This window comes from Manacus candei, unplaced genomic scaffold, assembly GCF_025592945.1.
Source record: "Manacus candei isolate 608988 ecotype Guabito, Panama unplaced genomic scaffold, ASM2559294v1 h1tg000018l, whole genome shotgun sequence".
NCBI lineage: Eukaryota > Metazoa > Chordata > Aves > Passeriformes > Pipridae > Manacus > Manacus candei.
The window spans coordinates 3,583,714-3,594,532 of NW_026138066.1; the positions used below are offsets into that span (position 1 = coordinate 3,583,714).

General features: G+C 42.1%; 1 protein-coding gene across 1 annotated transcript in view; it reads right to left on the reverse strand.

Annotated features, from left to right (window-relative positions):
* SLC5A8 (solute carrier family 5 member 8) overlaps positions 1-10,596 on the reverse strand; it is a 28,470-nt gene extending 17,874 nt beyond the window's left edge. The window contains exons 1-6 of the mRNA XM_051784871.1: positions 9,880-10,596; positions 7,796-7,861; positions 4,418-4,469; positions 2,817-2,884; positions 1,822-1,976; positions 265-405 (exon numbers count right to left, since the gene is read on the reverse strand). Coding sequence (XP_051640831.1) covers positions 265-405; positions 1,822-1,976; positions 2,817-2,884; positions 4,418-4,469; positions 7,796-7,861; positions 9,880-10,212 — 815 coding nt within the window. The 5' untranslated portion in view covers positions 10,213-10,596. The remainder of the gene's footprint in view (positions 1-264; positions 406-1,821; positions 1,977-2,816; positions 2,885-4,417; positions 4,470-7,795; positions 7,862-9,879) is intronic.
* Positions 10,597-10,819: the final 223 nt, after the last annotated feature.

Genomic DNA, 10,819 nt, shown 5'->3' on the forward strand with positions numbered 1-10,819 from the left:
TGCACCTATTTCTATGCAAGAATACTGGGCACAGCGAAGCACTCAGGCGCAAAGTTCAGTGTTACAGCAATCACATGTAATTCGAATACCAGTACTTATTGTGCCCATTTGTCTTCTACTGGTCCACAAAACAGAAGGTAAAAATTGTTACACTTTATAAATGAAATTTGTATGGACAAAAGAACCCCATGTTCCTTTTAGAAAAATCTCCCTTATAAAGAAGAGTCGCTGCTAAATTCAGACAGTGACTGCAGGCAGACTTACAATTTTGCGTGGAATCTGCTTTTGCATGCAATGTATCTCTGGACTTGAGACTGGTTGACCCCATATATACCTGTCCACGTGAAAGTCCCACCTATAACAATCGTCCAGAAGGTGTGCCTTTGCAAAGGATTGGGATCAAAGCTACAATGAGAGGAAAAAGAGAAAACAAATTCAGAATATAAAATCTTGTTATTATGTGAAAACTTTATATGCTTAGAAGAAAAAATTACTCCATGCTTGTTCTAATACAAACTTGCTTAATTTGGCCAGATTTTGAACATTCAGATACTCTTATCTTTATGTGAAATCACAGAAAGCAAATTTTAAAACTCGGAGCTGATATCCTAAGCCAGTGAAACACTCCGATCTGTCCAAAGGTGAAGTTGGACAGATTTATTTGCCTATAAACTACAGTCTTAAGCAAAGTTCTATGATGCCTGTGACTGTTGTGATGAAATGATGCTCCAGTAAAAAGTGTAATATGCCTGCTTATCTAGAGGGACATCAGTCTAACACCAGTATAAAGGTGTGTTTGCAAGCCCAACCTTTGTGGACAGAGCCTCTGTAAAACGTTTTGCTAGTTTAGCTCTAAGTAAATAGCAGATTTTAGGTGGCCATAAATAATTATTATTTTTAAATCACACTTTAATATAGCAATAAATTTAATTTTTGGTGAATGTGGTAATACTATTTCACCTATTACATGCCTTTATTCCTTTTCTTTTTCCATCTGTGAATCTACGATTGGGAGAATAAGCAATGCAGTGTAATCACTGCAAATCAGCTGAACAAATTGAAAAAAATTACTGTTCGCAAGAAGAAAAAAATACCCACAGATGAATAACTTACTGAAGAACTTGGTGAAAAAATTTACAGACCAACCTGATTAATATTGTGAACTGACAGACAAAGGAAAAATCGCAATACTTCTCACACTAAACTTTCATTAATAGCATTTAGTGAAGTTTCTCAGAGGAATCATATATTCATCAAAGGTACAATAACCTGTTTACTTAAAGTGGTTTTTGATTCAACACTGTCAGACTGAATATTCCTGAACTTGTAAAATTATATTTTTAGGCTATGGTTAGTTACAATAACGGAGGGTAAAATACTATCAAACATATGTAAATATACAAATATTAAATACTTGTATCTTTCAGGGAAAAGAAAAATACTTCCCTTTTTCAGATTAGGCAAAAACCATTATTTTCCCATTTGTTTTCATTCAGTAGCTCAAATGCCAAATCAGCTGTTTTCAAATTGTAAGTAAAAATACAACTGCCCTCTTCTATTCACCATTCTCTTTCAGTGCAATCCAAAATATATCCTTAAAACAACTACTTGACAAAGTAAAAAGGTTTTTCTCTTTACAAGATTTTGCATGGTCGAAAACATAAAAAATATCCCTCAAACTAGGTAAGCTTGTTTAAAAATATACAAAAATTGGGTCACAACTCCTCTCCTCCTCTCCCTTCAATAGCAGTTCAATTTCACAATCACATGGGCTCTATTTGTAGGAATAAAGAGGCACATCATCTGCAAGTACAAACTCACTCCCAGAAGTTTAATCTTCCACCATGGTAGGAATCATTTACAATGCGTCCAATTCCCTCCTGAACCACCACAGCTCGTATAATCACAGATGAAAATCCAGCAACCATGATTCCAACCTGGAAAACGTCTGTCCACACCACTGCCTTCAGACCGCCCTGCATGAGGAACAGCACATATCAGATACAACAGGGCAGCAGCACTCCTGACTTGTACTCACATTCAACTAACAGAAATATTACTGTTTGTATGATGTATAATAGATGAATTTCATCTTCTTCTTTAATAGAACTAATTGTGTACTGCTGTCTTTAGGATTGTATTCTGGAACCTATTCAGGACATCCTGGCCCTTTTTTGAAGTGCAGTAGCATTTACTTTGGCCATACACATAGTTTAATCCAGTATTTTCTTCATCACATAGCCTGATTCAGAAGTTTGTATCAAAAGATAAATTTGCAGACAGTGCTCATCTTACTTATATATATTCAGTAGTACTAGTTCCAGAAGGTATACCATTCATGGAATAAAAATACACATGATTTAATCCAACACTTGGTCAATTAACACTAATTTGAAGACCAATCTGTTCATGTGGCACGTGCTATTTTCAGTGGCTCTATGCAATAACAGACAGGACTGTTACAGTTGCAATAAGAAGTTGTTTGACAAATTACAAATTGACAAATTACACAGCAAAACTCTACTAGATCAGAAGAAAAATCACAGGATTTTTAGGAAGGGAAATCTATCTTTTTACTGTTCTTTCAGCCACAACAAAAGTTTGAATGTATCAAAACAGAAAAGGTTTGAGTCACATAGTGACTGCCAATGCATCCAGAGATGCCCCTGGGTGAATGTGGCCCTCTGGCCACATCTACACTGTGAAATGTACTTCCAGGTGGTAACCTGATTATTAGGCCGCTATCTAATAAATTCCATATTTGATGTGAGCAGTGAAAGGAACAGAGATTTTTCTCAGCCTAAGGGCCCACATACCAGCGTGCAGTAGAAAGTGCAGACCACGCCAGTCGCCACCACTGCACCCCACAAGTCGAAGCCAGTGACTGAAAGAGAGGGAAATGGCACCAGCATGAATGAGGCACTGGGGACAAAACACTGAAGGTTGATTTTTCACCCTCAATGTCATTGCTGAAAAAAGTTAGAAATAAGTTAAATGCAGAGGTAGGAGGTAAAAATGGCAATGAAAAGATTAGTGTGTCTAAACCAGGGGATTTGGCCTAACCAGTTCTAAAAATGAAACAGTTGTAACAGATTTGGAAACTGCTAAAAAGTTAGATATATTTCAGGATCTAAGAAACTATTTGTCTTTAATGTGAACACTACCAGACAACACATCCAATATATTTGTAAGTCCCAGCTCAGGAAGATTTTAAAATACATGACCTTCCTTGAAGCACCTGGGTAGCACCACAGAGCCCCTAGGCAGGGATTTACGCAAGTAAACAGAATAGGTGTTCTCCACGGAGGCAAGGTCGTTCAAGCATGGTCTGGAAGAAATGCATCAGACTAAAAGCCTTTTTTTCATTCTTCTTTCTCTTAAGGGTAGTATATTTACACCATACAACACTGTGCTGTGGATGACATACAGGCTGTTACTGCCCCAGCTTGGCATGCTTGTGTGGTGTCAGGCAAGGCATCAGGGGACTCCCCAACAGACAGTTCAGGCTAATGAGAACCACAGCAATGAAACTAATGAAAAACGTAAATTCTTCTAGTTGGGATTTAGCAAAATCATAGCTTGGTTTCCTACGTATATGCAAGGCAAATATGAATATCAAAGACGTAAAACCTGTGAGTTCACACTGAAGAAGACCAGTACAGACAGTGTTGTGTTTTTTTCTTCCATTTTGTTCAAGCAAAAAGCCAAAAAAATATCCAATGAGCAGAAAAACTGTAACTTGATTCTAGCCAAAATGATTAATTTTTAATTTGCATTTTATTATTCCCTTTTCTTGCCAAACAGACAAATTAATGGTGTCAGATTAAAAGTTTAATTTGGCTCCATACAAAAGCTTTTTACTCTTTTAGAAATAAATGTGGCTCGTTTTCAAAGCAAAAAGTCACTGTGAAGCAGAAAATGGAAATATTTAATTTTGTAAATATCACAACAAATATCTTAAGTTGACAATCTCTTTTCTGTTGGTTTGGTTTTCCTGGCAAAATGAGAGACCACATTAAACATTTCCAGGAAGTCCAAAACCATATTTACAGAACTTTTGCCTCGCCCTCATCTTGAAGAAGAGCACTTAACCAGAGGAATTAATTTCATGTTTAGTGTCTGCATTGCCTTCAAAATTTACTTAAGCCTTAACTTTTCTGAATGCGCCCATTAACTACAGGTATTGCATCAGAGGTAGAGCAAATGAGTGGAGGTTTTCCTCTAAATCTTTTCTGTAATTCCTTGCAGGTAGGGATTAAGGGACTAGGATTACAGAGTTCCCATCATAAAATTTACAGTCAAGACTTGAGCTATATTTTCAGGTGTGCATTACCAAAAAAAAAAAAAGGATACCAGTACTACACGCAGGGAAAAAAAATATATCAGTAGAAGAACAGTTGCAGTATATTCATCTTACCTTGATTTAGTGCTAAAGCTGGAGCATAAATGACAATACCAGTGTATAAAGTCTAGAAGGAAAAAGAAGATTAAAGATCAAAATAAATGTAAATTCCTGGAAAGGTGATAGCTTCCTGAGATTATTTCTTTTCAAGCACTTAGGTAGTCTATATTTCCTAAATTTGTAACTGTTGGCAAATAATTCCAATTAGAAGATGAATGACTGAGTCTAATAAACTCTGCAGTCTCACAGCCAAGTGTTACTAAAACAAATACCAGGGACTCTTAAATACAAAATCCCTCTTCATCTTCTCCTGGATTTCATAATTAACTTATTTTATTCCTTTAAAACTGCAAAAGGAAACAAGAGGAAAAGAAAGTTAATGAGGTTTACAGGTGGTTTGCCAAGGAACCTATTACTATCTATTTTCTCAGTCTTGGGATCAATATGCCTTTCAGTATACAGCTCTAATGCATGTGAGTAAGAATACAAAATACAACACCAGCTAGTTGTTACGGATAGCATTATAAGGAATTATAATCTTCATCCTGTGAGATGAAGCCATATATGATTATCACCTGTAAGATGAAGCCATACATGATTATCAGCAGCTTTATATTTTCAGCCACAGTAAAGATACAGACAAATCGAGTAGCTACTCCATCTACTTTAGTGGGCACAATGGGATTCATACACTGATATCCTCTACAATTTCCTTGTGTATATTTTTAAATCCTGTTTCCTTTTTCATCGCTGTTATTACTGCCCCAAGTTCAGCTGTGATATGGGTCAGAAGAATATAGCTTGCAATGTGCAGATGACTTCTGTGAAGGTCAGTGGTCTCGATTCAAAAGATCTAGATCACAGACAGGTCCTAAGCTGACTTGCATCAGCTTTCCACGGCTGGACTCTTCTGACTCCCTGATTTACAGCGGTGGGACTTGGGCATGGAAAAACAGCAGAATTAGATGTCATCCAGGATTCAGTGAGCCTCTGCCCTTCCTGCAAGTGTGGAGTCTGCCCTAGGCACTTGTGGTAAACCAGAGCAGGATTGCTAACCACTGGATTACTTGCTGTGGCTTTTGAGCAGATCAAATCCAGTTCCCAAGGTAGAGCTCTACCAGTGGCCAGTGGCAACGCTGGGGATGGAGCCAAGAGGTAAATGGAAGGAGCAGCACTCCAGCTATAGGAGGAAACTAATATGGAGAAGCTGCTTCACCCAGTCTAACCTAATTGTGCTGGGCCCCTGATGTACACCTGATACAAGCACATGCCAGAAAGGATAGTGAGGCCATTGCGGAAATAGTTATTCCTACCTGTACTCTAACTCCCTGCCTCTGTGTGTGCATGCTTGTTTCTCTCATTGCCATGAGTCCTCTCTAGATTTTCATATATAGCTTGTATTACAAGAAAGCTGCCACTCCTGACCAGTCCCTGGCAAATATATCCTCAGAACCAGATGCATCACTTCACAGGCAGCTGCTGACACCTGTCAAGCCCAGTCAATGTTGATTTGCAGTCCATATAGTGACTGTCAATATGTGCTGCTGAGCCATAGAATCTTAGAAGGGTTTGGTGGGAACGGTCCTTTAAACATCCAGTCCAACTCCCCTACCGTGGACAGGGACACCTTCCACTAGATCAGGTTGCTCAGAGCCCCATCCAGCCTGACTTTGAACACTTCCAGGGATGGGGCATTGCACTACTTCTCTGGGATACCTGGTCCAGTGTCCCACCATCCTTGTTGCAAATACATTCTTCTTTATATCCACTCTAAATCTACCCTCTTTCAGCTTAAAACCATTACCCCTTGTCCTGTCACTACAGGTCTTGGTAAAAATCTCTCTCTACTTTTCTCATAAGCCCCCTTTGAGAGGCTGCAATAAGGTCTCCCCGCAGTCTTCTCTTCTCCAGGTTGAACAATCCCCATTGTTGGCTGCAACACATTGAATGCAGCCATCAAGCCAATTCTTTTTCCTTCTACTGCTAATTCAAAAGATTCAGCATGAGAACTTATGACTTTCTCATACACAGCAAGTAAGTGCCAGAACCATCAGAAATTAAAATTTGTCACAACTACAGTCACATTTTGGTGTAAATTTAAATAGGACTGATACAATCTTGCCAATTCTTCAGTAGGTTTTTGTTACTGTTGTTGTACTACTACATATCCTTTTCTTTTCCTTCTTTTACCTATATCCCAATATTCACAGAAGAGTTAAAATTACACCATTAAAATCTTGGGAGGTTTTCTTTCCTCACAATTGTTTTATTTATTCAGGTAAAGTTGTTAGTGCTTAACAGAGAAAGCCACCTACCGATCTTTAGTTAATTTCCTCGAGCACATATTTAAGTTCCATAGAATTACTTTTCTGATTTTTGAAAGCAAAGATTATGCTTAGCTTGTTCCAAGTTACGCAACTGTGATGTCTTCACATGCTGATGAAACAGTGTCAGGTTTCACACATGCTAGCACTCTAGTTTTCCTATGGGCTTGTGTATCCATAAATGCCAGCTAAGCAGCACTGCTCAAACAAGTAATGAGCACTGCATTGAGAACCATCTTATTGGTGTGTGTGTGATTGGCCTGTAAATTCTGGTGTACCTTAAAAAATTTTAAAAACGTACAGAAAGCAAGCTTATTACTTAAAAAGCTTTCTGATTGCATATTCATTCTTACTCCGAATTACCCCAAAACTCAACTTCAAAATTGTGAAAAGAACACATTTTAATTTCTGGTGCATTTGGCACACCCTGACATTTGCAAGCTGTGGTCTCATACTGACTGTCTGAATGGACTAGATACAGAAAACTGTACCAGCAATAATTTCAGGGACTGTTTTAGTTTAACATTCCCAAGGGCAGCAATTTTCTACTTCTCAGTTTGCAGATACCTAGTTTTTTTGCAGTGGTGGTGGTGCAAATCCTTGCAGAGTAAATGACAGCTCCTGACAGCTTGTTTTATCACCTTTCACAGACCCTTGAAAATTGGTTAGACTCCAAGAATCCACACACCAGAGGATGAAAACTGCCACTGTATATAACTGGGACATGTTTATATTTTGAACCCATTGTGGGTTTCTCCAGCAGGCAAGCGAATGACTGCTCTTCACACTGCTACCCTGCAGTGAAGGGTCGCTCGTCTCTTAGCATGGTGCTAATGTCAAGTGACTGCTCAGGGTGTTCAACAGTGCACACAGAGACCCGAGAGTCAGGTAGCCCAGCATCTGCTCTGCCTCTCACCACTTTGGAGCAGAAAGGGCTTTGTTTCTCCTGCTCCCAGCCACCCAGGCACTCTGGTAACCTCATCAACTGCTCAGAGAAAACAGCAGTTACACTCAACCAAATAATTCTGGTGGCCCTGAGGACCACAGAACAGCTTCAAGGTTTACTTGCCGTTTGTATAATGAAGAGGACCGTTCCACAGAGGCGTAGATATTTATTAAACCGAAGTTCTAAATACTGCAAAAGAGAAGAAAATACCAATGTTTATATTGAAATTTGACACTATTGATAGGAATGAATCCATCACTTCACTAGAATGAAGCAATAAGAAACAAAGAAAGAGCATAGCATTGTTTTTACATTTGCATGAATGGCCAAAACTCGTAGAGTCATCCTGATGGATAACTCTTTCAACTTGAGTTGATATCTTTTTACAGACCTCACCACAGGGTAATAACACAAATAAGTGAAGTAGACATAAGCTACTCAGTATACAGTGGAGTCTACAGAAAAGACCAGGATATATTATCACAAAATCATTGACTATCCTGAGCTGGAAGGGACAAAAATCCACAAGAATCAAGTCCAAACAACAGCAAACAACAAAACCCAATTGTGTTGTGAAATCAGAGAGAAAAAGAAAACGTTGTGACTATTTCTAAGTCGATTTGGAAACTCTGGCATATTATGTGTATCCATCTAAACTGCTGTGAGAGAGGGCAGAAGGTTTTCAGTGGTAATCTCACCTTTTGCGCTGCCCAAGGCAGCCTGCCATATTTTACTAGTAAGTCAAAATTCAGCCACCTGTGAAACAGAAATCCTCATTTTTTCTGTCTAGCCTGGGACAACACAATCTCTGAATGAGTTTGTCATGCTGTAGGACAGATTTCTTCCCACTATCTGCCCTAACAACCTTCTTGGTGTGTGGTTGTACAAGAGGCATCTCATTTGCCTGACAATCTGTTCAATCAACACAAACACTGAAGCATCTCAAAGTGCTCACTTGTGAACTGAGCATTTAAAACGTGATCTGTGAGCATGTCCACACAAGGAAGCAGTCCAGAACCCCTGGACACACACAAAAAGTTGTTAGAACTCTGAACTCTGTCCAGAAATAGAAGATGTATCTTTTATAGGTGCATTACTCTGGTTTAACCCCAAGATAATCAGTGAGCTTCCAGTCATAATTATAAACCTTTATTTAAAAGAGCCCTATTTAAGTATCATCATGACAGTCCAAAGATTAGTAGTTTAAAACACACTGGAAGCCACCAGAGATTTCTGTTGGTGGATCCTTATCTAAATCTACCAACAGAAATCTTGTTTTCAGCCTCCAGTGCTGCAACACCTCTGTTCAGTGTAATAAAATGCTAAAGACCAAAGTAGCTAGTCAAGGATTTTCACCTGCACCGATGCTCCTTTCCCAAAGTCCTCTGTCAAAAAAGCAGTTGCCTCCAAATCTGCAGCTATGAACTACCTTCAAGCAGGAAGATAAAGAGGTTGCACCAATGTTCTGAATCAGAAGAAAATCCTGACCAGATGCTTCCCCACCCCAAAACAGTCAGACTTGACCTGTGATTGTCCCACCACCCCAGATGTCTCTGCCCTGATGGCTATAGGTTTAACTTACAGGCTGAGCTGAAGACCAGCTCAGCCTTATTTTGGTGGAAGTAAGAGAATGCTCGCAGACACAGAGCACTTGCTGACTTCCCTGTATATGCATGATGAAGACATTCAGTGGTGTAAACAGCCTCAGGTGGCAAGGAGTGTCCCTAAAATCTCTAGGAACAGCACAGATACATAGTCTGCCAAAAGGGGACTTTTGTGGTTACACCTAGGCTTAGAAACCAATCTGAAGGGAGCATGATGTGAGAACTCTGGTTCCTATAGTAGATGCTCTTGTGCTCTGTCTTGGTATATTAATTACAGATGATTAATGACATGTCACCATCCAAGCTGCACAAAGATTAATCCACCTACTGAACTGAGTATCTGGAGTGAGGAAACAAATCTGGCATGACGCACAGCTCCTGAGCCAAGACAGCAGGGTTGAGCATCTCCTCTCTGCAGAGACAGTGTGGGCAGACTTGGGGACAGAGCCGGTTGCAGCCTGCTCTCAGGAGTGTGGTGACACAGGAGAGCAGATAGTGCAGGGGATTTGCAGGAAGAGATGGAGGACAGACATGTAGAAGCAGGCATGAGATCCCCCCAAGCTCCCTAAAGGCTGGGGAAAGGTTCCTTCCACTCAACCTTACCTCATAGGTGCTGGTAATGCCCAGCCTGTAGAAAACGGGCAGGAAGATCTCGGCACTGCACAGCACCACCAGGCAGTAGGTGATGGCAAAGACGCAGAAGACGGCACCATAGCGATAGATTTCGGCAGGGGTGCCCAGCACGGTGACGGCTGACATGAAGCTGGCAGTGAGGGACAGTGCAACCGGGAGGGCACTCATGCTGCGGCCTGCCGTGAGGAAGTCCTTTGATGTCTTCTGCCCCCCTCCCACGAAGGCGTAGTAGACCCCAATGACGGCTGAGATCAGCAGCATGGCCGCAAATACCACATAGTCCCAGGCGGTGAAGCGCGCCATTCTACCAGAGGGATTCACCCTTGGAGCCAAGGATCTGCCCCAAAATTAGAGGGGCAGCTGCTGCCCCCTCAGGGCTGGCACAGAGCGGCCTGAGCAGGAGGAAGCAGATGAAGATGGGCCCCGGGGAGGTGCCCCCCGCCGGGACCGCGTCAGGGGCGGTGCGGTGCACAGCACTGGGACAGAAGCGGAGCGGTGCTGTGCGCTGCGGTGACCCCCGACGGGACAGGTGCGGAACGGTGCGATGCGCACACCGGGACAGAAGCAAAGAGAGGCGGGCCGGTGTCCGCCGCCGGGACAGGTGCGGTGCGCCCCGCGCAGGTCTCCACCGTGTGCCTGCTGGGGCGGGAGGGGGAGCGGGCTGCGCCGGGAGCGGCAGCGCGAGTGTCGGAGCCGGGACGGCGGGCGGGCCTTATACGGTACCGGTGCCCGCTCCTCCCCGCGGCGGTGCGCGCCCCCGCGGAGCGAGAAGGGGCGGTGATCCCCGCAGCGCGGTCCCGGCCGGGCCGTCCCGGACCATCGCAGCCCGCCCCGCGCCTCCGGGCCCCGGGGCGCCCAGGCTTCGGGATGCGGCGCCAGGGCAGAGCTCCGCCTGAATGGGGTTACACTG